We start from the raw sequence: 26,226 nt of genomic DNA on the forward strand, positions 1-26,226 counted from the left end.
AATCGTGCAATCAATGAATAAAACTAAGGATTAATATCACCAAAAACCTCAACACAATACATTTGCAACACATTTATTCAAAACTAATTTTTGCATCACCTGGAACACTCACGCCACATTTTCTTCAAACTAATTTTTCTGTCACAAAAAATTTCAAACCAATAAACCAATAAAAGATTTACCTTAAATTGATGTATTCAGGCCATAGTTATCCCAAATTATGTTAATCTGAGATTTGTTTGGGTAAATGTAGCATGGATATACCGATTTGAATTTCTTATAGCATAAAAATTAGTTCGGGATGGAAGCATGTTGAGTGGATCCCTCAAGTCCAAGAAGGTGGTTAATGTTAGCATGCACGTTACTGACATTTTTAATTAATTAACCATATTTGGGATAGGTAAGGAAGATACACGAAGAAGCTTAAGTGAGAAGAGACAATAAATGCACACATTAATGACACTGATAAAAAATTAGAAATGAGCAGCATATGGGGAAATAATTAATCGACACGCGCAATTAATTATTTGAAATTGTATAATCAATCGTGCAAGTGTTCTAATAATAAGTATTGAGCCTTTACTTTGCGAAGAGCGTTTCAAGCAATACTAGTCCCGATGATCCTGTAGATATAAGGAAGATATACGAAGAAGTTTAGGTGAGGAGAAAATTGTTAGGGAAATCCCTTATGATGTTTTGAAGATGACAAAATAAATCAAAGGCTACTAACATGTTTAATAGTTAAGTAATAGACCATGCAGATAATAGAACATGTAAAGGATATTGTCAAAGTCTGAAGACTACCGTGTCAAAGTCTGAAGACTGCCAGACTTTAGTGTCAAAGTCTGTTCTACATCAGAAATCTGCTCATTCTGACAAATTCCAGACTAAACATGAATGATGAACCAGAAGATAGACTCTATGCTGAAGCTGAACCAGAAGACAGACTCTATGTTGGAGCTGAACTTATTCAAACGGTGTTCAGACCTTAAAGCTAAATCTGTTCAGAAGCAGATATGTTCAAACCCAGATTGTAAAGTCTACAGACTCAGATTGTAAAGTTTATTGCTCTCAGACTTTACATCCAGATTCGATGAAACATAACTCAAGCCCAATCATATAACGGCTAGTGATCTGGTTTGGATTCAACATCAAGATTGATTTGATTGACTCAATCTATTTAATTGACGATTGGATCTTGAAGACAAGAACTTTCTATACGAAGAAGCTTTACTTATGGAAACCAAGATTCCGTTTGTATGAGCGATCGGAATCAATTTGGGATTTTACCTTTGTCACTCAACGGCTACCAAATCTTCTAGATACAGAGCTGTCCAATGGGTATATTGGAAGACGATTCTTCGGGATACTGTCCAACGGCTAGTTTGGAAGTGGAGGAGTATTTAAGGAGATGAAGGACCGATCAGCAAGTAAGAGACAGCGTAAAATTTATAATTCCAAAGTCTGAGCGACTTTCGATTATATACTTGTCTCTTGAGAGCTTAAACGTTTGTGATCGTGAGAAAAATACCAAGAGAGTGATTTAGTGAGATAGTGTGATCTACTACTAAGTGTTTGCACTCAAAGTTGTAATCTCTTATTGATTGTATAGTGGAATCCGGCCAAGAAGGCTGTTAGCGTGGGAGAGTGGACGTAGGCTTGAATTAAGCCGAACCACTATAAATCTCGTGTTCTTATTCTCTTCCCTAACTCCTTTATTTTACTTGAAGTTTATTTTATTCCGCATATATTTGCCAAGATTTATTTTATACACCTATTCACCCCCTCTAGGTGTTCATACTAGCACTCTCAATTGGTATCAGAGCCAAGTGCTCGGTTTATAAAAATGTTTTTACTTTTGAGCTAAAGATTCTTTATGGCTAGTATATTGGTACTGGGACTTATAGAAGGGCAAAGCAACACAAGGCCACCATATTTCGATGGAAGAAAATACAAGCAGAATGGCCAGAAAAGAACAATAAAAAAGATGATGAGCAAGGAAATTTATGCTTGATGGCACATTCCAGAATCGAGTCGACTCAAACACAGACTCGGAATCGAGTACGACTTAGACACGAGACTCAGAATCCGATGAGGAAATTGAGGAAATAAAAGAAAAGAAGAAGTTGGTAAGGAATGTTTTTGGGCACATAATTCTCATTATGCTTGAAATTTGATAAATCATTGATTGATTCAGATTTTATAATGATCATATTTTGTTTTATTGAAGAAAGAATCGCATGATTTGTTTTTGTGATTCGAAATTTAATTTGATACGTGTGATCATTTTTGATATTATGCTTAAAGACAAAAGAATTTATTTGGTTTAATTTTATACTCTCAGATTTAGTCATATTTTGCAAAGTGAAAATCTGTTTTACGTGATATTAATTTATGATGCAAAATATTATTGTACATAATATTCTTTCTTTGAATACTTTGTTATGATGAATTAAGAAAGAATATTTGATTATGGAGATTTCATATTTTATTCTAACGTCAAGGAAGGATCCAAATTGATGGATACCAAAAAGGAAATGAGTTGATTGCAGGAAATTCTTTAAGGGAAGGATGATTGCGAATCTACGCAAATTTTGGTGCAATCAGAAAATATCTCCTGCGACAATTGGTAATGATTTTTTTAATCAATGGTATATTGCAAATATATACCTTGGGTAAGAGAATATTTTTATCATCCCGCCTTGCAAATCTCTACGTGCATTTTGGATGATTGTTTATTATATTGTGAATATCTTCTGTCATAAATATAAGGTATTGCAATTGTGGCACGTGACAGAAATATTTATTTTCCTTTTGCAAAATGCATATCTGAAATTTATGCTCAAGGAAATCTCTTTGATCTTGAAAGATATTACTGCATATTCATGGATATTCTTGCCATATTCTTAGAAGATATATTATATCTAGCAAGTTTGATCCGCAAATCAAAGGAAGATATTACGTGACATTCTTGCAAAGATTATTATCTGTTATATAAGAATTTGCTGGTCACAAAAGAATCTTCCATATGGATTTTGGAAAACTCAATCAGAAAATCATGGAGATTCTATACTATCTTCTAGAGGTTCAAAAATATCCTTCCTTGTGCAAAATGTTTGCAAATTGTTGAGGAAATCCCTTATGTGTCATACGTAAGGTTGAATAGTTCTGAATTTTAATATTTGATAATTTTATATATGCTATTCAATTTATCTATTTGAAGAAAAGGGTATTCACATGGATATTATTACAGTTTATTTGTGGAAAAAGTTTGTTAAGTTGATGCAGGTTGAATTCGAGAAGAGCTTGATTGAAGAAAATAAATTTTTACCTCGAATTTCAAAATGCAAGTGATCATTGCGGATATTGTTGCTACAAAGGAAATATTGGAAAAATATTCTGTTCACCATGCACAAGCAACAATTCTATTCGCAAATATTGTCATGATCACAGGGGGAGAAAGCAAATCCAAAAGAAAAGGAAAAGAATCGTGATCATCTCAAAAATGCAACAAATTGAGAGGGAGAATTGATCAATTATGGAAAAATCTTTTTGGATTGATCGTGATCTTATTATGAATAGAAGGAAAGGTAAATGTATCAGAATTTGTTCTAAAAATCCGGTTAGTGCATTTTTTATTACCTTTTGTCATTAACAAATCTCTTATTGATATTATCATTTTATTATGACAAAAGGATAAGTGAATTTTATAATGCATCCAGGATTTTTATTGAATATTTGCTGATATATATGATCGAAGTGAGCTATATTGTATATCTTTAATATTCGACTTGCTTTATAAAAGCTGATATTTAGAAATTATGCAAGACATATTTGTTATCATTCTTTACGTGAATCCATTATTATCGCTTTTTGATTATGACAAAAAGGGAGAGAAGATATGAATATGCATATGTGCTGATTGGTTGATATTATTTATTGCATAATATTGAGCTGCGACTATTTCTCTATATATTGTTATGCTCAATCTATTTGTTATCTTATGATATCCTTTGATTTAAATTAATATTTTTAAAAGCGTGTTTACAAATCTGCATATTCAGATATTATTTTGTCATCATCAAAAAGGGGGAGATTGTTAGGGAAATCCCTTATGATGTTTTGAAGATGACAAAATAAATTAAAGGCTACTAACATGTTTAATAGTTAAGTAATAGACCATGCAGATAATAGAACATGTAAAGGATATTGTCAAAGTCTGAAGACGCCCGTGTCAAAGTCTGAAGACTGCCAGACTTTAGTGTCAAAGTCTGTTATACATCAGAAATCTGCTCATTCTGACAAATTCCAGACTGAACGTGAATGATGAACCAGAAGATAGACTCTATCTTTGAAGCTGAACCAGGAAGACGAGACTCTATGTTGGAGCTGAACTTATTCATACGGTGTTCAGATCTTAAAGCTAAATCTGTTCAGAAACAGATATGTTCAAACCCAGATTGTAAAGTCTACAGACTCAGATTGTAAAGTCTATTACTTTCAGACTTTACATCCAGATTCGATGAAACATAACTCAAGCTCAATCATATAACAGCTAGTGATCTGGTTTGGATTCCACATCAAGATTGATTTGATTGACTCAATCTATTTGATTGACGATTGGATCTTGAAGACAAGAACTTTCTATACGAAGAAGCTTTACTTATGGAAACCAAGATTCCGTTTGTATAGGCGATCGAAATCAATTTGGGATTTTACCTTTGTCACTCAACGGCTACCAAATCTTCTAGATACAGAGCTGTCCAATGGGTATATTGGAAGACGATTCTCCGAGATACTGTCCAACGGCTAGTTTGGAAGTGGAGGAGTATTTAAGGAGATGAAGGACCGATGAGTAAGTAAGAGACGGAGCGTAGAATTTATAATTCCAAAGTCTGAGCAACTTTCGATTATATACTTGTCTCTTGAGAGCTTAAACGTTTGTGATCGTGAGAGAAATACCAAGAGAGTGACTTAGTGAGATAGTGTGATCTACTACTAAGTGTTTGCACTCAAAGTTGTAATCTCTTGTTGATTGCATAGTGGAATCCAGCCAAGAAGGCTGTTAGCGTGGGAAAGTGGACGTAGGCTTGAATTAAGCCGAACCACTATAAATCTCGTGTTCTTATTCTCTTCCCTAACTCCTTTATTTTACTCGAATTTTATTTTATTCCGCATATATTTGCCAAGGTTTATTTTATACACCTATTCACCCCCTCTAGGTGTTCATACTAGCACTCTTAAAAATAAATGCACACATTTTATAACACCAATAAATAAATAGAAATGAGCAGCATATGGGGAAATAATTAATCGACATGCGCAATTGATTATTTGAAATTGTATAATCAATCATGCTAGTGTTCTAGTAAACAAGTATTGAGCCTTTACTCTATGAAGAGCATTGAAGCAATACTAGTCCCGATGATCCTATAGGTACTGCTCTTTGAAAAACCCTAGTCATCTCATGTCACGTTCATATGATTGTTGGGAGAAGCCGCGTTCAATGTAGAGATTTGGCCGAATGCAATCACAACTATCGCTTGTGTTATTCCTAGTTACAATTAATCCGATTTATACGAAACGGGCGTTTGTCCGGTCATGAATTTGCTTTGAGAGAAGACCCACCCTTCGTCTTGTCGAAATAAGAACTCGAAGCTGTACATATATGTCATATGAATCCAATTCTTTGATGATTGAAGGAGGCTTCGAGCATGCATGCGCGCATAAACTTGCCAATTGGGACTAACAGTAGAAGAAGGATCAAATCGATGCATCAATCAAATCAAACTAGACCCGAAATGGGCTTTTCGGGTTGAGTCGAGGTAAAAAAAAGGGTCTGGGCCAATGGATCTTGTTCCGTGTGACGAAAGAGATTAAGCAAAGGCCCTCGATCCCAAAACATTGCAGAGCGTTCAGGACTGGCGACTCACAAATCAATTCTTTTATAGGGTTGCATGGGAAGCTACCTTGATTGAGGGTGCTAATTGGAGATAATATTTAAAGAAACTAAGATTTCAAACACCATTCTCACATTTCACTCACCTACCACATTGCATTCCTAACCTCTACCGTGAATAAATGTTGAAGACTTCCCGTTTCTGGAAATGAAAGTACGTGGCCAAAGGGAATTTATTTGAAGACTACTCGATGGTTAAAAGATAGGAACAATCAACCAAGATCAAAGTAATGACGACTTTGAATCAGTAACATATGGTGAAAAATAGAGGTGATGTGGTCAAATTAAAATGTCAAAAATGACTTAACCATGTGGTTCCAAAGTAGATAGTTGATTAATGACCAAGATATAAAATAAATCGGTACATAGACAAGAAAATTAGTGGTTGTTCTAAATGTTCATAAGTCAAAAAAAAAACTTGTTGAACCCATTAAAAGGGATAAGTACACTATTAGTGCCATAAGTTATGTACGGCGCTCACTTTGGTGCCAAAAGTTTATATCAGATCACTTAAGTGCCAGAAAATTTGAAAAACGATCATTTTAGTGCCAACTCCGATCTAGAAATCCGACGTGGCACTTTTTTATTAATTTTTTAAACTGATGTGACTCGCCGGATGGTACAATCAGCATTTAAACAATAAAACAACGCCGTTTGGCGTGTCTCTCCTAATTCAAAACCCTAAATCTTCGGCCAGTTGCCATTCTTGACGGCCCCCGCGCTCGGCAGCCACGACTTCGACCCCGTCCTCGACCCCGACGACGGCCACTCAACGGCCAAGTTGAAGGCTGTGATCTGACCGGTGCTCAAGGAGGCCGCTGATGAGTGTGCCACCCCCGATCTCTCCCTCTCCATCTCTGATCCCCAATGAGTGCCTGGCCTACGTCTTCCAGTACCTAAGCTCCGGCGACTCGAAGCGGTGCTCCCCCATGTGCCGCCATTGGCTCGCGATCGAAGGCCAGAGGCTCACCCTCCACGCCCACTCGAAGCTGCTAGACGCGGTCTCAACTCGAAGAATTTGAGGACGTTGAAGTTGGTGAAATGTTACCGAGATTGGGACACGATGCTACGACGACGGAGGTCGAGCGACGGAGGCTAAGTGACTTTGGCCGAGCGACGGCAGCCAAGCGACAGAGGCTGAGCGACTTTGGCCGAGTGATGGCGGTTGAGCGACGGAGGCCGAGTGACAGCGGCCGAGCAACAGTGGCTGGCGTTGGGCGAGGATCGGACAAAAAAACCCTAATTTCAATCCCAAAAAAAAAAACCAAATGAGTTGTGCAACGTCGTTTTCTCAAGGCCATCCACTTAGGACAGCAAAACAACATCGTTTTCTTAAGAAGGACGGAAAACGACATCGTTTAAAGGCCTTGTCGATTTAAAAAAAAAAAATAGCCACGTAATCATTTTGGCCGGAATTTCTCGCCGATGGCACCAAAGTGATCGTTTTTCCTCCGATTTGGTACTTAAGTGATCCGACAGAAACTTTTGGTACCAAAGTAAGCGCCGTACACAACTTATGTCACTGATAGTGTACTTCTCCCCCCATTAAAATGTGCTGTGAAGTTTCCAAAAACTTGAAGAATGATAACTTAGTAAATTTTTTCCCCATCACATATTCGATACGTAAACTTGGACCTTTATCAATCTGCACAAATGTTCCGGAATTTAATTTTCTGTACTTATTTTTGCTTTCTTAGGTTAATATTATTTTTAGGAAAACTTCATTCGGAATTCACCTTTTGCTATATATCTCTATGATTTTTTTTTTTGAGCAAATATATATCTCTATGATTGACGAAGCATAATTTTTTACTTTCTTCTTTCCCTTTATCAATCTTCGACCTCCTAACATTACAATAAAGATACGAACGCTACAGTTCAATAACCTCGGCTCCTTATCACATCTCCTTTGACTAACATTCTCAACAATTCAAAGCTATGGAAAAGATATGCCTGCGTGAAGCACGAGTCATATATTACTTGATGACAGATCCAACTTAAAATCTAATGTGTAAAGATGATTTATCATAATTTTTTTTTGCAACCAAAAACTTCAAAATTAATACATTTGCGACAAATTTATCCGATCTTAATTTCCATTAAATTTGATTAATACCGTGAAAAACCACAAAATTAGTACCCTGTGACAAACTAAAGGTAAAACTCAAAATTGGTAATTACGTCAATTATCACATATCATCTAATTTAGCAATTTAACAATAAAAGTAACAAAAACTAATGAAAGGTAAATTTATCATAGGTATATTAATTTGAGATTTTTTTTTTGTGGTATTAACCCTTACACAAAAAATAAGTGAATTGCAAAATGATAAACAAATAAAAATCCAAAATGAATCATTTCATGATTATAATCAAGTTAAGAAAGAGTATGAAAAAGCATCGGCGCGCTTGCTTTCCACTATTATCGAAAATAAAAAGGGACTTCCCATAATTTAGATACAGCAGTTGTTCTCATTGCCACATTGGTATTATTATTATTATTATTATTATTATTATTATTATCAAGTGGTTGTGGTAGTAGTTAGTGGTCGTTGGTGGTGTCAAGATGAAAATTGTTCGTAAAGCTAGGCACGGGGGGATGGCGATGACGGGACGAGACCAAGGCCACAGCAAGACGACAACGGATCAAATCGACCGCCACCGAGATCCGACCGTGGGCCAATGTTCTTTTGGCTCCTGCAACCGGTGACTTCGCTCATTTTCTCCCCCCTAATAATGCTCTCCGTCAACTAAAGTACCAAACCAATCAGTGCATGAAAAGATTAAAATATCTTGGGGACCTATAACAAAGGGAAGTGGGTGTCGTCCCATCATCTTCCTCCTCGACCGGGCTTCAGCCAAGCAGAACAACTCCATCGTCCATGGAGACCAACGCATCAGGAACCGCAGGAAAACCCATCAAGTGCAGAGGTTCGCACTCTTCACGCACATGTTTCCTTCTCCTCCTTTTTTCTCTCGCTTTACTTCCGATTATGGTACTGGTGATGTGCTGGAATAGTTGAAATCTTGTCCTGGCGGAAAAAAAACGAGCAGCTGCAGTGTGCAGACGAGCAGGAGAGCCGCTGGTGATGGAGGAGATACAGGTGGAGCCGCCGAAGGCGTGGGAGGTTCGCATCAAGATCGTCTGCACCTCCATTTGCCACACCGACGTCACGTTCTGGAAGATGGACTCCGTAATGCGCACCATCTTTTGTTGGAAACTGTGTTTCTGTTTGATTAGAAGGTATTAACAAGATATGAACTTCAAGATGATGATGGTACAACGTGCTGCATTATTTTGTTCAGGGTCCATTCGCCCTTTTCCCGAGGATCTTGGGTCATGAAGCCGTCGGGTACGTATTTGTTCCCTTCTTTGCGTCAACCCTACGCGTTTTCCCCTGCCGTTTGCACCTTGTTAACTCGATCAGAATCATAGAAACGTCGCCTTCCTTTTCCCCTCTGTTTTAGCACTTGACTGTCGCTTTTTCTCTTTTTCCATGGGGGAGGGAGGGAGGGAGAGAGGGAGAGAGAGAGAGAGAGAGAGAGTAAACTCTTGAGTTCATTAATTAGATGATATGGGGACATGTCTTAGCTGGTCACATGGGTTAATCACAAGAAATCGTTAACGTAAGTTATATTAAATTCGGGATGCGTTCGAAAGTTGCTGTAGACAGCACATATCGCGAATTTGATACGAAGTGGATAGATATCCTTTCCTTTTTCCCTAAACGGGTGTGCCAAATTAATGTTTTTAACATATTCTTGTCCGAGCGGCAAAATGATACTTCGATCGATCATTAAAGTTAGTAGGAAAAAAAAGCAAGGATATAGCCGATATTTTAGCGAACCCAATCGAAATCAACCGGGTTTCTTGGAAACGAAGGTGGGGCGAAAGATGAAGGCGGCCCGGTTCGTGTGATGTACATGATGAATTTGAGTGCTGAAAACATTTGATTTTGAAGGGTGGTGGAGAGCGTGGGGGAGGAGGTGGAGGAGGTGAAGGCAGGGGACACGGTGTTGCCTGTGTTCTGGTCCAACTGCGAGAAGTGCAGACATTGCGAGTCCTCCAGAGGCAACAACTGCTCCGTTTTCGCGAACCGGCCTCTCGGTCCAGGAATGCCGAGGGACGGAACCACCAGGTCTTCTTTCTCCTCTTCTCTCGCCCCCTCTCTTCTCCCGTTTCGATTCCCGTTTCTTCTCGTTCTTCCTTCTCCTCTCCGTCCCGCCCGACTCGGGTTTCGTGCGGGCGGACGTGGCGGCCTATGGATCACTAAAGAAAGTGGTGGACCAGCAGGTTTAGTGCGGCCGAGGATGGGGAGGCCATACATCACTTCTTGGGAGTGTCCAGTTTCTGCGAGTACACGGTGGTGGACGTGGTCCACGTTGTCAAGATCAGCTCCCCCATCCCCGTCGACCGAGCCTGCCTCCTCAGCTGTGGTGTCTCCACCGGTGAGTTCTTCCTCGCCGTGCTTGTTTGATGTGGCCGTATAATATCCCGAGTTCGGAATCGTTTGAGATGAATTGATCGCCGTGGAATTACCGATTTGCAGGAGTTGGAGGTGCATGGAAGGTGGCCGACATAGAGCGAGGCTCCTCCATCGTCATCTTTGGTCTCGGAGTGGTTGGACTTGCGGTAATCTCTCATTGCCTTTTCGTCCATCGTCCATTTCCACGCTCCCTAAGTTATGTGGCTCATGACCTAAGTTGACACTTCACGATATGATCATGGAGATCGACGAGGATAATGCGTCCTTTTTGTCCCTTTTCCATTTCCACGCGCCATAGGTTATATGGCTCAAGACCTAAGTCAATACCTCATGCCATGATTTTGGAGATTGATGACAATATTGCGTCCTTTTTTATATGGCTCAAGACCTAATTCGATACTTCATGTCGTGATCGAGATTGATGATGATATTGCATCCTTTGTGTCCCTTGTCCATTTCCAAGCGCACTATAAGTCAGACGGGTCAATTCCAAAGCGAATAATTCATGCCGGGATCATGGAGATTGACAATGATATTGGGTCCCTTTTGTCCCTTTTCCATTTCCACACACCCTGAGTTATATGGTTCAAGAACTAAGTTGACACTTCATGTCATGATCATGGAGACGACAATACTGCGTATAGAGTAACCAGTATTTTCCTAAATTCAGGCATTGCGTGCATATATTTTCCTTCTTGATCCATATATAATAGCCAATAATGGTTTGCCACAGCTAGCATTTTTGCTCATGATAGAGGCAATTTTTCTTTCGTTCTTTCTATTTTGTTTTGTGAATCTCAATTGGGTTTATCAAAAGAACATCCCAAGTGCCATATCTCACGGATTCTTGAACATTATAGGTAGCAGAAGGCGCGAGGCTGAGAGGAGCTTCGAAGATCGTTGGAGTGGACTTGAATCCTGGCAAGTTCGAAATAGGTCAAGCTTTTTGATAGTGCTCCTCTCTATTATTAGTGATACCTAGAGATTTATCTATAAAGGGTAAAATAGTTCCAGTTATGTCAGGCGTCATCTACTCTCTTGACGCGTTAATTTAGGAAAATTGAACATACCCAATTGATATTTTTTGGGGGGGTTAATGCCAGGAAAGAAGTTCGGGGTCACCAATTTCGTCAACCCCGAGGCTTGTGGAGAGCGGCCAGTCAGTGAGGTTGGTGCCAATTTTTGGAGTCCTTCATTGTTCTTATACATATGGAGGATGAACATGAACGAGATCGATGTGCTTGAAATTCTAATGCTTGCCGTGATCAGGTGATTAAAGAAATAACGGATGGGGGTGCAGATTACAGCTTCGAATGCGTCGGATTGGCTTCAGTGATGGCGGACGCCTTCAATAGCAGCCGAGAGGTTCTTCTTCTTCTCTCATTTTCTCTCTTTCTAAGATCCCGAAATATAATCGGATAAGCTCATTTTATGGATGGTTTGTTGAATAGAATCACGATTTAGAAAGAGTATGAAAACCATATTTAACATAGGAATAATAACATAAATAATTCTTGAACTTTAACTTAATATGCAATGTGATCCATGAATTTAACTTAATGTGCAATGAGATTCCTGAACTTAGGAAAATCCAAAGACCACATTGAGTACATTGAAAGTTTATGTACAACATTATATATTAAGTTAAAATTCAGAGAAAATTCATTTGTCTCATTTTCACTTTTAGCATGGCTTATACTTCAGTTTAAATCATAAGGACAAGGACATGAAGTAATATAATTGAACGCGCCTCTCAATTTGAGCGATGCCCATAGTTGACTTTTTCGAAACATGTTGCCCGTGCCAAGTTGGCCAAAAGATTCCCATGAGCTGCAACGTTGAAAAAGTGTTGCGCAGCATTTCATGCTCTGAAACTGCAGCGGCTACAATTTTATTAAAAAAAACAAGCAGCAGCAGCTAAAGCTACAGTGTTGTGCATTGATTTCGTGAAAAACGCGCAAGGAATGCGATGCTTGAGTAGTTAATGAATTGTGGTTATGGAGGCGAGCAGGGCGGAGGGAAGACGGTGATCCTCGGGGTGGAGTCGCGGGGGGCGCCGCTGAGCCTCGGCTCCTACGAGATCCTGAGAGGCAGGACGGTGGTGGGCTCCTACTTCGGCGGCCTGAAACCCAAGTCCGACGTCCCTCTCCTCGCTCAGAAGTACCTGGATCAGGTTTGATCCCTCGCTTTCGTCGTGTCATGACGTTCCTCCGTAACGCTCGATCCGTTTGGTTTTTCGCTCCGTTTTTTTTCGGATGCCTGCCGAGATATCTCACCGGAGCACAACGGCATTGGCTGTTTTCTGAAGCAGGAGCTCAACTTGGACGACTTCATAACGCAGGAGGTGAGCTTCCAGGACATCAACACGGCTTTCGATCTGCTGCTCCAAGGCAAGAGCCTCCGCTGCATCATATGGATGGACAGATAGTTTTGCCGCTTTCCTTCGTTACCGCGATGTCGAATGTTATTCGATTTCGATTCTTGTTGCCATATTCACACCTTGTGTAATGGTCGACACATCGACGATCAAATAATAAGAATGGTCCCGTTCGGTTGCTTTGTTGGACGCAAATTGCGTAACCCAATCTCCATAACTAAAACAAAAACATGTATAATTGAGTAAAAAGATTAATGCAACTGTTTAGGATCCATTGTTCTTGAAGCGGAAGCGAAACACAATATTCCACGCGCAAGTCGTTCATTCTCCTCTTGCCCTCCGTATCACGGCTCCGATGGCGGCCCTCACGTGTAACGTTAGGTAAATGCCTATTAGGTGAGAATACATGTGAGAATTAGGGTTAGAGGAACTTGACTATTTATAGAGTTTGTGGTCCCTCTCATTACGGGCCAGGCTCAACTCGACCACACACTAACCGGCTCATATTAGGACTAATTAAGAAACATTCTATCTCACCTTAGACTAACCCCGTTTGAGAAGTAAAAATTATAAATTACAATATCAATTAATTTAGTCCACATTAGAAAAACTCTTACATGCTTACCCAAAATTTACCAAGTTGCCTCGTATTTCCGGGAAAAAAGAAGAAGTCGTACGCACAAAAACCTTATGGCCAAATCTCTCCCTCCTCTGCCGCCGGCGTTGTTTGGAGTTGCCGGTTCCATTCTCGCCTCGCTTGTCGGTCAATTATACTATGGATCTGTAACACATTGATAAGTCGGCCGAGAGATAATTGATGGATTGGTGTCGATTCAAAATAAGAGGTTTTTCTTCGCCGAAAAACGAGGGAAAATTGGGTCAGAGTGGTAGTACAGCGACAATATGATTGATCAAATACATTACGTCAATCATGCAATCGATGAATAAAACTAAGGATTAATATCATCAAAAACCTAACATGATACATTCACGCCAAATTTACTCAAAACTAATTTTTGCATCACCTGGAACACCCGCGCTACATTTTCTTCGAACTAATTTTTGTGTCATGAAAAATTTCAAACCAATAAACCTATAATAGATTTACCTTATATTGACATATGCGGGCCATATTTATCTCAAATCATATTAATCTGAGCTTTGTTTGGGGTAAATGTAATACGAATATACCGGTTTGAGATAAATGGAGTACGAGTGCACTAGTTTGGGGGTGAACATGATATAATTATATCAAATTGGAGATTTTTATGATACAAAAATTAGTTTAAGACGTGACGCAAGTGTATCGATCTAGGATTTTTATTTTTATTTATTGATATTTTACCCTATGAAAGAGTTACCGAAACAAAAGAAATGGGCCAAGTTGGGCCGATCTCTTCTTCCGCGATGCGCCCGTCCAGTCAATTCTAGCGACCGCTAGCTTCCTCTACCGTCATCGCCGGCGCCGCGCGGGTCATAGGGAGTCCCGATCTCGGGCGAATCAGGAACCGCCGCGTGGCGGTCCACCATTGGTCGGTAGGGTCAGCCCTCTCGAACCTTTTGACCACCCGTGGTGGGTAGCACAGACAAAACCGTGCACCCGGAGGCCCTCCCAAACCTAACCCCTCTCCTCGAAACCTCCATTGGTTCACTCCTTCTGGCGATTCACTGTTTCTTCTACATTTTGGGGGCCGCCTCTCTGAGAACACATCTCTCCTTCTCTCTCTCTCTCTCTCTCCTCCAATGGCGGAAGCTCAGGGCGAGAAAGCCTCAACCTTAGCTGAGGTAACTCCTCAATCTAAAGCGTGGATCTTGCTTGACTTCTGAGGCTGGAATTCTAGCTCTTCTGTTTGCCTCTGTGATCGATCTGATCGAACTGGATTGCGAGAGACGTGATGATGGGCGAAAAGTATCGAACTTGTGCCTCCTGAGGTCCGGTCCCGATATGGGTTTTGGTCATCTCGATCGGATGGGATGAAATTTCGAATTTTTATTTGGTGGGTTTGCTAGATTGCTCCGTATCATTCGAGGTTAGGACATTGAGCTGGAGAAATTGTCATTATCGCTGAGCTTGGGGAGGAAGGACCCGCGATTCTTCGAGGCCCTCCGTGGCTGCTTATGAGAATGCGTTTTTCGATTGTCGACCATTGCGGGTTTTACGCGTTTGGAGTGTGCTTGCTTGTTCAGTTAGTGAAGCATTCTAGGATTTAAGCAATTTTGTTAGTCTCCTGATTAGTTCAGGTGCTAAATTGTGTGGACCTGCCGTGTCCCCGAATATGGACTTCGTGAGCTGCACGTTGTCGGATCCTAAGAATTGCAACGAAAGATTTTGTAAAACAAATATGATTTATGAAATTCAATAAGTATGCCTTGCGGTTGAGTTTACAATCTTGAAACATATTTCTACCAAGATTAAACTAGATTCGATTTATATGAGACTCTAGTCTTACTGATCCTAAGGAGATCATTGTATTGTCAAGATCATAGCTCAATAATATCCTAGGCAATTCTGAAGTTCTTTACCTTTTGTGATAGTACCGAGAGATTCTGGAATCTTAGTTGGCATTTTGGCGACAAATAGTTCATTGTAGATATAGCTAGACTGGATGGTTTTCTCCAACTGTTAACTATTACCAGCTAGATTAGTTGGTTCTCTCCAACTGTTTCTTTAGCTTACAAATTAGATATTGTTTGCAGCAATATTTATTGGAGAAAGTAGAGAAGCTGGATGTGGCTGCGAAACCTGATAATGTGCCCGAACCTGAAAAACCAGTGAGTGCTGCTTCTGAAGAAGCTGTCAGTGAGAAAGCTGAGGGGAAGGACGATTCTGCTGCTGGTGCTGAAACTTCAGTTACTGAAGAAACCAGCAGTGCCACTGTTCCTGATGCTTCTGCAGACAAAACTGAAGAGGTTTCCGCAGTGGCTAGTGCTGAAACTACTCCTGCTGCTGAGGAAAGCAACGAAGCAGCTGAAGAGGAAAATTCAAGCAATGAGGAGGCCACTGAAGAAGCGCCAGAGATAAAGGTGAGCTCTCCATCATATGTTACTTTATTTGCTGGTGAGCATGTGGCATGGGGTCAGACTGTCTTATTGATCTCTCTTTTATTTTTCCAGATTGAGACTGCACCTGCAGATTTCCGTTTCCCAACCACAAATCAAACAAGACATTGCTTTACCCGATACGTTGAGTATCATCGGTATGGGAGACTTGCTAGGGTTCTCACATTTGTTTTGTTTTTTTCTTTTTCCTCATATCCAGTTTCTCTGGTCTATTTTATTTTGAAAATTTCAGCTGCATTGCTGCCAAAGGTGAGGATGCTCAAGAGTGTCAAAAGTTCTCCAAGTACTATCGATCTCTTTGCCCTGGTGAATGGGTATGTATTTTAATGCCTTTGCTCAGCACAAATTCTTTTCCCTGTAATTATGTGTTTCCTAATTATGTAATATTAGAGTTTTGACTGTCTTGTATCCAATTTCAAAGTAGTAATGCATCCCCATTTGTCACTTTTGGTTCTTTATCTCCTGCTTTCACTTAAAACCAATGTTTTCAAAGCCGTATTAGCAACCAGATTGGATTGCTCACTGGTGTGCAGTTCAAGTATTTCAACCAGTTGAATCCTATTTGAGTTTAATTGACTTGTTATTATATTTTTAAAGTAATAAACATGGATGACATATTAGAAACTTAGCCGAGATGGCAAGAGCTTGCCTGAAGGGCACGTGAGGTAGATGTTGGGGTCTTTCTGCCTAAGCTTCGTTACTAGAGACGGTAATGATAGTTTTGCATTAAATTACTTGTTTGCTCATTTTATAAGAACCGCTTTCAGCTCTGATGGATAAGCATGTGGGCAATGGTCCACCAGAGCAAGGGCTTGAATCTCTGTACTGCTAGTGAGGGAAATTAATTTTTGAGGCTAATCAAAACGAAACCTTATGCTGGTTCGACAGGTTTAAACCGGATTTTAACCCAGTTCTTTACCAGTATTGATCTCCATAGGATACTGACCAGTCTGGCGTTGACTGGTATTTGTTGAACTGGCCAGGCTGATACCATTGTGAAAAAGATTGCTTTGAACATGCAGGGATGATGCCATTAGATAGGGAAAGTAGATTTCACTTTCATCAGAAGCCAGGCCTGCAATATGCTGATTTAGTCTTGGTTTGAGTTTTGAGCGTCTTAAAGACAGCTTTGAGCCCAAAAGTTTTTTAAAGAGTTTTTATCAAATACTGAAACTTTTATCCAAGATCTTTGGGTGCTCGAAACTGCTTTGGAAATCATTCCCAAATGCACCCTCGATCTGCACTTGAGTACAGTGTCAGTACACACTGCCTATGGCAACTGAAAGGCTGTTTTCACCTGCTTATCTATTGGTGGGAGGTTTGAGTTATCTTTGCAGTAGTTGAGTTAAAAATTTCAATGCGTCCTGTGTGACAGGTAGGAGCCTACGGGGAAACTGGATGAGTTTCTGTTAGAATGGCTGTGTTTTGCTCAGGTGGCATGTGGGGAAAATTTAAAAGAAAAAGAATTAAGTGTTACTTATGTTAATTTGTCCCAAGTAAAAATTATCTTAATTGTTAAAACTATGAAAAAATTCTACACGACTTTATTTATCAATACTGCTTTATGTAAAATAAGTCTTTGTCACAGATACATGGTACATAGAACTCATTCTACTGAATACTCACTAAATGTCCACCGGTATGGCACTTAGAAGATCTTGTTTCATGCCTGAGTCATCGGTAGACCCACGAGGACTCCTACTCTTTGTGATGCTCAAAGTTGGTTGAGTTGTAGATTAGGTGTCTGATTACTATTCAATTACTAGCAATGCTTGTCTTAAGGAGCTAGTTACTTCTAATGGTGTGATTGACTGCAAGGAAACGGTCATTGCATTTCCTACTGCTGATTTAATTGTTCTATTTTTTGCTTGAGAGCTTACTATCTGTTTTTCGTGGCCTCCAGATTGATAGATGGAATGAGCAAAGGGAGAATGGCACCTTTCCTGGCCCTCTGTAGATGGGCCACGCTCAGAAAGTTGCCAACATTATTAAAGTCCATGGCCTCTGTTGTTCTCTCCTAGTTTTCTGCATGACCGCGGCAGATTTGTTGAGCGAGATGAACTCTCGAGTTAAAAAAATGAGTTAATAAATTTTTATGTCTGTTGCAACCAGTCCAAAGTCTAACAAAGAATTTTGTTAATCATAAGGAACTATTGCTCATCACCACCAAAGGATGAGCTTGTTAGTTTAAGATGTATGGTTGCCTGTCGTGCGACAATTCAATTTAAAGAATTGAGAGATAAAATGATTTGCTGTTACATCAGCTGAATAAAGAGATACTGGTGAGTTACCAAATTTGTCGGTGGCATGCTGCTTTCGTGCAAGTTATATCTTCCTTTGTAGTGTCGCTGATTCGGCTGACTGTTCTCTTAACCTGGAATTACCTGTCTATGGTGCGAGTTTGTTGATTCAAATTGAAGTCAGTGGCAGTCCCCATAGCATTCACTAGCCGAGGCTTCAGGTTAGGGAGGTTCTCTTTGGCAATGCAAGTTAGTCTTGTTCACTGATGATGCACAATTAGGTAGTTGCTTGCCCGTATGTCGATCCAGATGGCATCGCATGAATTTCTCATATGAAAACTAGATGGTACCCCTTGCATGAGAGGTGATCTTGTTATTTGATAGCAATGTAGCATCTTCAGAAGTTTGAAGTGATCTCATTACACCAACGCTTCTGTCCAAGTTGGGAGGAATTGGAAAACATCCCAGTTGTAAAGATTCTTTTCCCCATGCAAGAACACTAGATGACCTTAGAAGCGGCATAAATTTTGACAAAGGAGAAGGAAAAGATCGTGGGACAAATACTGATTTTAGGCATAAAAGCTTTGTAGCACACGTGAATGGCATATGGTTGAGGATGACCTTGTTTGCGTGCAGAGGAACGCAAAAAGTGGGAATCCTTGAAACCATCTTGCAACTTTGCGGAACGGGAGTCATTCGATGCATACGCTGCTCTATGCCTTGCTAATGTCGGCTTCATGAGAACTCGAATGTCCTCAAGCAAAGAAGATCTCACGCGATGTCTGGAAAGTTTAAGAAAGATAGATGGATGGAAATATGGCACTCTTTCATCACCTCCTAATTTGAAAATCTACACATCCGAAATGTTTCTCGTACATTTGAAAGGAGTAAAGTCAACACTGTTTTCCTGAAAAAAAAATAACCTACTTACAAATCCTAATTAATCAACCAAATCGTCCGTGGTATGCACTCCCTTTTCTTTTTGCTATCTCCCCATCTCCCCTCACCCAGCAAAATGTTTTCCGTGATATGTACATCCGATGAAGTGCCCCAGCGACATATCCTAAACTCAAATATACATGCTCCGCGTCCCTCCTATTGAGGCACCAGTATCATTAGGCTTGAAATACGGCAACCAATGATACGTGCCACCGTGAAAGGGAACTATTCTTGCATGCCTTTCTTCTGCAACTTATGTTGTTAGCTGATTTGCGAGGTATTCAAGCTTGGTGATTCCCTATGACATAAACAATCGGGCAAAGGGTTAACGTAAAAGGGTTCTTCTGACCGAAACCTGTCCGTGCCCTTTGTTCCAGCAATCGGCCCCTTCCTCTTCCTCGGAGACCCTTGCCTGAAACATGCAGAAAATACCATGTCTAATTCTACCCCAAATTTAGCAGATGAGAAGAAATCCATTACAGCAAAGTCTCAGAACTAGTGATGGTTCATGCTAAAAAACCAACAAATCGATCTCTAACATTTGCGAGTCCATAAAACCAATAATAAAATCAATAATATTCTCTAAAATTTGCAAGTCCATTAATAATCACTAGCAATTAGCCCCAACAGAGGTTGATTATGAGTAGTAAGTGGCATTAAGTTCATTTAGAAAAACAAATTGACTCTATTAAAAGCCTAAAATCAATCTTTTGCAGTAAAAGCAACAAAAATATATAAAAAAATCAATCTACAATAATCAGGCAAGACACCTGCATACAAATAGGGATGAAGCATACTGTACGTGAATATTGTACGCAAATGCAAATTCTTAGTCATCTTTAGGGGAGATCATATATGGGATGAAGACAAGAACCTCTAGAAAAGATTTTCGTACTCCACAAGCCAACTTTTCAGAAGGAAACTCTTCTAAGAATTTATGTATTGACTCGATCTTTGCATCTTAAATTCAACGTCAAAAGCCTAACAAGTAACAATACAAAAGCATTTGTTGAAAAGAATCCAAGCTCACCTTCTCTTATGCAGTTCAATTATTTGGTTTGATAACTTTTTCCCTTCCTTCCTGGTTCTGAGGTCAATTTTATCAAAGATACGAACAAGAGTTTTCCTGATGCACAAAAAAAATGAGTCAGAAAACCCCACACTAAAATGCACTTCAATCAATTACTCAAGTCAAATATCAGAAAAAAAAAGTGATTAGAGAACAAGCTAACTTGCCTATCAGGAGAAATCGTCTTCTTATGTCCGAGAAAGCGACGATGACCTTCAACTGCCCTTGCCATATTCCCAGAGTATGATGGAATAAAAACATCACTCTCAACTGAAACAATATAATCAAGAGCAGCCATTTGAGAAGAATGATTCGTAAAAGGCTGAAGTTCCTCCACTGAAGCCAAAAATTCCTGCATTGCCATCGAGAAAGGTATGTCATTTAAGCAGCAATAAAAGTATCAGTATAAAACAATTAGACAAGATATGGCATTGAGTTAATCACATGAAACCATCATACACTAACAACTACTTGCCATAGCACAGCTAAACAATTGTTGCCTGTAGACTATTCAAGCTTTTGGCATGCCCACTGGTGTTTTCTAATTCCTGACTTTTTGGGTGATCAAAGCCATAACTGATTAAAAAACCATACTAAAACTTTGAGGGAACCATCAAGTGATGCTGGAAAACCCAATCCTACAAAGAGCAGAAATAAAACAAAGACAGTGCACTTGCCATGAAAACCAAAATCAGCTTAGGGCCTGTATGTTAACCGGCCAAATAGTAACTATTTTTATTCTTTTGTTCCCTGCTAGATGAAGAAGAAGAAGAAGAAGAAGAAGAAGAAGAAGAAGAAGAAGAGAACGAAAAAGAGAGAAGGAAAAAAAGAGAAGTGTAATAAAATTATTTAAAAATTAAAAAAAAAATTCTAAGTCACGAAAAAATTTGAGGGTCGTACCAAAAGCATTCTTATTCCAGGAATATAAATTTTGTGCAATTACCAAACGTCTTTCAATGCTCAAAAACTCGTCCGGGGAATAGAATTAAAGAAAAAAAAAAGAACTAAATGGTTACTAAATGCACTCTTAGTGTAATTCTTGCCACGCCTATATAAAGTATGAGCATAAGTTTGAACTCCAATGCCAGGAGAACTAACACTACCTTTTTTGATGAAATTCTTTCAATGTATCATACATATGATCAAGTTCCCAACTAATGATCAGTGGTTTATATGGAGTGTGCAAGCAATCAGAGTTAAGATTTTGAAGTGTGTCTGTACAGTTAGATATAGATTACACTGCTTCTGGTCCATACTAATACTACAAATGCGCTCATCACCATGCTCTAGTTTTCAATTGGTTCATTTTGAACTTCTTCAAGAAATTGCAAAATGTACTATTCTCAAAGTAGACCAGAAGTGGTGTTTTATTGGAGAAGCAATATTCTCTCTTCTGTAACAACCACATTAAAGAGAGAATATTGAGTCAACTAAAAGGAAGAAAAAGCAGAGGCATCAAATTGCTAAGCTTGGTGATTACCTTTCTCCTTAACATGGGATAGCGAGCTCTCAGACCAGCCATACGAGAATCACCTCCATATATCTCTCCAGCAGCTATATATATAGGTGTGTTTGATGGATATCCCAGAGCAGTGAGAAAAATACCAACCTCCTTTGGAGTAAGCGGGCAATATCCCTTGGATCTTTGCTCCATGGGATCAATCTCCTTCACTTTCCAGTGCGAAGTATTCTCTCTGTTAATTGTCATAACCATTAGCATTCGAAAGTAAGGATAAAGACAATGAGACGTTGGAAGAAGAGTCGTTGGATGAAGAAGGGTCAAACTTTAGCATATGATTTCAGACCTGATCAACTTGAGCTCATCTGCTTCAGGTTCAGATAAGTCATGCGTGCATCCGCTAAACGCAAGCATGTCCTTCTCATAACGTAAATGAAGAGCGATGTAAGGACCATGAGCTCTCATCCGATCAACCAACATCTAGGGGAGTAAAAGCATTCATAATCGTCATTAGAGACATAAGGGTGTAGCAGTTCTGGAAACAATATCAGCAGGCAGATGCATTTCTTACTTTACCCATTGCTTCAATTTTAGGGGCAAAACGAAGGGCACCATAACAAGCACGGCAACGCAGCTTTTGAATGTCAGGTGGTAGATTGTTATTTGCCAGACGAGAATCAGATTTGGCCGCTCGAATAACCTATTAAAGTTGTGAGGAATAAGAGCCTTTGAACTAACTAATTTATCTGGACTAACAAAGAAAATTGGAATGATCTTAATTGAAAACATGTAGAAAGAAAAATGCAATGATCTTTATGCAAAACATACTTTGTGCTCGTCCCACATGCTAGCTATCTCATTCTGGTAATAATCCATGCCAGACCAGCTTTTGAAATACTTGACTGCCTTTGCTGCTGTCGCTAGTTCTTCAGGGAGCTTTCTTATAACTCTTATGTCATTAGCCAGTGCATTTATGAAATGATCTTCATCAAAAACATCAGAAAAGTTGCTGCAATTAACATAAAACAAACTTAGGGATATCTCTTTTGCTGCCTGAACAGTTTAAATGTTACTTATGAAGGAAAAGAGTTAGAATCTTTTTTAGATAAAGAAAATCACCTTGTATCCTGCCAAAATGACCTTTTATCAAGTTCCGGAATCACTAGAGTGGCATTAATTATACGGGCCACAGCAACCATGTCACATATCTGCATTCCATGAATATGAGCTACTCTTTAGATAAAAGGTCATCTGTTTAGATAAAGGGTCATGAACCAAGTGTCATAACAATCCATTCTTTGAACATTATGGCTGATTAAAAGACCACGTTGCCAGATTAACAATTCAATTTTTCGCAATTCCAGTAAAGTAGATCTACAACCTGTGGTGTATGCAATGTTTCTCAGAATAATGACGAATAGTTGATGCAGTAAGACTCCTATAAAAAAAAAAAAAATTAAAAATAAAAATCTGATGTAACAGATCGAAAGGCACTCAATTGAAATCTTTAGCAACTCCAATCAATTAGACCTGTAAGCTGCAGTGTATGCAATGCTTCTACACTAAGAATAACAAGGAGGGGTAAGACTCCTAAAAGAAGAAGATATAAATCTGATTTAATAGATCAAAAGGCACACAAGAACTTGAACTTCATGTCACTGTCACCAAAACACAAGCCAACGAATAAGGTAAAATGACGAAGTTCCAATAACTAAGAAGATTGGTAGTTATAAAACTTTTAAAGTTGCCTCCACAGCCATCGATGCACGTAGATTGAGGGGGAAAATCATTCTGTACATGAAGGGTCGTAGATAACTAGCTGTAGGAAGTAGAGTAATCCCCACTTTTTCTCATGAGATATGGTGACAGATCTCCAGTTTAGCATCAACAGACATTGCCAGACATCACATTCACTCGCACATATTATCTGCTTTTCATAATTCACCAAAGATAATTACAGCTTCAGTTTACATAAATTAAAAGAAGATAAGCAAGGGAAGGATAAGACATACCCCAGCTCGCATCTGGTTAAGTCCGCCATTCGTACTAACCAGAAGATAACCTTGCGAACCTCGAGGAGCTAACAAGACAAAAATAGGAAATTAATTGTGTTGGCAATGTGCATTACCACAACGAAAAATCACTAACGAAGACCAACTCACATGTATAGTCTAGACCGGGTTCTGTACACGGCACGAAATCACGATTCGAGGGAGGTTTCCAAAGCTTGACAGAATGTGAACTCCCATTCGCGCCATCTAACTGTCAAGTCTAAGGGAGTGAATAACGAAAGGCACATGACTGCTTTGCATCATTGCTGATCTAAAGTTGTCAGACCGAACAACTAGATAGAAATTTTAAAATTTTAAAATCGTCAACTCAATACAATCAAAATTAAGTTATAAGCTCATTAATGCTCGAATCTTTCCTACACCATAAATATCAACCCATTTCTATATATATGCTCCGACAAGCGAGTTCGATCAACGGGAAGGGAAAGAACCTTGGCAGAAGAAGCTGGAGGTTTCAAAAAATGGGGCGGCGCGAGCTCTCGCGTCCAGCTCTGCCCGGTGCCCTGCCTCTGATATTTAAGCTCATACTGCTGAAAGTTTCGGGTGAAAAAAACATAAAAAAGGGTGAGATCAGCAGCAAAAATAGACATTGCCATCCCGAGATGACACATTCATGATAGTCAACCTCGAATTTAGAAAGAGCTACCAAAACCCAGTAAGGAACTTTCCCAATCAAGTCGACATCGTAATCTCAACAATCGCGCAAACCTAATCCCAACCCCAGTCAACATCCGTAAAATAAACAACCGGGCCCAAAAGACTCTTCTTTTTTCTTTTTTTTTTTTTTTTTCCCTTAGGGAAGGAAGCAATTTACAGAATGGAAGGCTAATCGACTAGAAACTACCCGCACGAAATCCTCATCGAGCTCGGAAAACCGGCGGGCCGAGCGGCGGCGAACGGAAGGGACAGAGAATCGCGCGGGCGGGGACGTTACCGCGGGGAGCTTGCGGGGGTCGGCGATCCCGGGGAGGCCGGAGAAACGGGAGGCGCGGAGGTGGACGGAGAGGAGGGCGAGGAGGGCGATCGCGCAGATGGCGCCGGTCAGCAGGCGGCGGAGCGCCACCAGCGCCCTCCACCTCAGCTTCTGCATCCCCGCCCACTCCCTAAACTCCCCCTTTTCCTTGCAGAAAGAGACGGGAGGGGGAGGGAAGCTGTGGAGAGGTTCGAGGTGCAGGCGGTGATCAACTCGCCATTGCTGCGGAGCTACTGCGAGAGAGATTGGTCGTGGGAGTGAGTGACGAGCGTGGTGGAAGGCTGAGGCAGACTCAACATTTTTGCAAATTGGGCAATTTGGGAAAGATGAAATTGATCCATATGTAAATCTCTAATCCAATGGAGGACCCATGACATGCTCTGTTATAATCCGTGAATGGGGCTTCAAAAGTCAAATTCATTTGTTTGACCTTATATTCGACACCGAGAAAATGATACGTACAGTTGTTGTTGTTTTTTTTTTTTTTTTTTTTTTGGAGGAGAGGAACCGGCTTGCAGCCGACAATTGCATTTGGCGCCAGTAAACCCCTGCGTGACACTTAAGTAGGAGGATCCACCACCCATGAAGTCATCTTAATACACCTGCGCCTCCTGGGCCAACCCTTCACTTTTCGTTGAGGATCGATCAAGTAGCCTTAGTGGGTATGGCCACCGCAGCCGTTGTTGAACTTTAGCTTATTGTAAATTGTGGTGTCTGAATTCTAAATTTATTCAACTTACTTCTTAAACTTTAATCAATATATAATATCGTTTATGAACTTTTAATTTATTCAATGTGGTCCATAAATTTTTTTGTACACGTTATATTTTCATGATTGTATGAAAATATTCAATGTTGTACCTGAACTTAAATTAATGGAATGATAGAATTAAACGTTTTCATACAGTTTATGGACAATATTTTATATTGGATTAAAGTCTAAGAACGCACTGAACTTTAAGATTATGGTGGGTAGTACTAGGTTGGGCTTTATCGTTAATTTTTAGCCAAGTATTAACACATAATGTAAAATTGACTATTGAAGATTTGATGTGCTTTTTACTAATGCAACGAAAATATGCCCAGAATAACTTAGACTAATCAACTCGACTAAGTTCTAATCCAATAATCTCATCTTATGTATAAACGCATATATACACACATAAATATAAGTGAGTTTAGTCCACTAATCATATAAAATAAAGGATTAAAATCTGTTTTAAGATAAGATAATTTATTATGCATTATATAAATCTGACTTTTTTGTTAATTTAGAATTTTCACATACCTAATTACAGTCATTGCAAGACGTTCTCTAAGTTTACAAAACATTATTACGGACATGAACACCATTCCATCATATCATCATAGGTTGAAAATTTTTATAATTCCCACATAACAATTTATTATGCTTGAGATGAAAGCATCGTATAATAACTTCTAATCCAAAAGATGAGGATGTTTTGTAACGATCCGGTGAATTATGATAAAAGGAAAAAAAAATTATTATACTTCAAGTTTTGTTATCATATAACGGTTCAACAATTATTAGATTAAGATATGCAATGCGCTTTTTGATTGTAATAGTATA

At 39.5% G+C, this 26,226-nt stretch overlaps 3 protein-coding genes across 6 annotated transcripts; 2 read left to right on the forward strand and 1 right to left on the reverse strand.

Annotated features, from left to right (window-relative positions):
• The first annotated feature begins 8,718 nt into the window (after window positions 1-8,718).
• On the forward strand, window positions 8,719-13,012 carry LOC104416169 (alcohol dehydrogenase-like 2). Of its 2 annotated transcripts, none has more exons than XM_010027604.3 (11): window positions 8,719-8,890; window positions 9,014-9,153; window positions 9,266-9,312; window positions 9,922-10,098; window positions 10,254-10,408; window positions 10,510-10,592; window positions 11,307-11,382; window positions 11,550-11,614; window positions 11,716-11,811; window positions 12,458-12,619; window positions 12,758-13,012. In XM_010027604.3, exons 1-11 carry the CDS (start codon window positions 8,842-8,844, stop codon window positions 12,872-12,874), a joined length of 1,167 nt encoding a protein of 388 aa, XP_010025906.2. In that variant the 5' UTR covers window positions 8,719-8,841; the 3' UTR covers window positions 12,875-13,012. The 2 variants fall into 2 exon arrangements, with proteins under 2 accessions (XP_010025906.2, XP_010025911.2); XM_010027609.3 differs by having other exon boundaries at window positions 8,770-8,890; window positions 8,979-9,153.
• A 1,427-nt stretch (window positions 13,013-14,439) lies between these two features.
• On the forward strand, window positions 14,440-18,180 carry LOC104416204 (cytochrome c oxidase subunit 6b-1). Its single transcript, XM_010027632.3, has 5 exons — window positions 14,440-14,608; window positions 15,521-15,847; window positions 15,938-16,020; window positions 16,116-16,197; window positions 17,787-18,180. The coding sequence occupies exons 1-5, from the start codon at window positions 14,567-14,569 to the stop codon at window positions 17,838-17,840; spliced, it is 588 nt and encodes a 195-aa protein (XP_010025934.1). The 5' UTR covers window positions 14,440-14,566; the 3' UTR covers window positions 17,841-18,180.
• Window positions 18,181-18,928: 748 nt separating this feature from the next.
• Window positions 18,929-24,982, reverse strand: LOC104416216 (O-fucosyltransferase 7). Of its 3 annotated transcripts, none has more exons than XM_010027644.3 (12): window positions 24,507-24,982; window positions 24,094-24,189; window positions 23,753-23,852; window positions 23,603-23,670; window positions 22,710-22,798; window positions 22,419-22,599; window positions 22,162-22,290; window positions 21,937-22,070; window positions 21,612-21,825; window positions 20,299-20,483; window positions 20,093-20,188; window positions 18,929-19,474 (listed from the first exon to the last, which is right to left on the reverse strand). In XM_010027644.3, exons 1-12 carry the CDS (start codon window positions 24,750-24,752, stop codon window positions 19,324-19,326), a joined length of 1,689 nt encoding a protein of 562 aa, XP_010025946.1. In that variant the 5' UTR covers window positions 24,753-24,982; the 3' UTR covers window positions 18,929-19,323. The 3 variants fall into 3 exon arrangements, with proteins under 3 accessions (XP_010025946.1, XP_010025951.1, XP_010025942.1); XM_010027649.3 differs by having other exon boundaries at window positions 24,094-24,192; window positions 24,597-24,981; XM_010027640.3 differs by having other exon boundaries at window positions 24,094-24,192; window positions 24,507-24,981.
• Window positions 24,983-26,226: the final 1,244 nt, after the last annotated feature.

This window comes from Eucalyptus grandis, chromosome 11 (assembly GCF_016545825.1).
Source record: "Eucalyptus grandis isolate ANBG69807.140 chromosome 11, ASM1654582v1, whole genome shotgun sequence".
NCBI classification, from domain to species: Eukaryota; Viridiplantae; Streptophyta; class Magnoliopsida; order Myrtales; family Myrtaceae; genus Eucalyptus; species Eucalyptus grandis.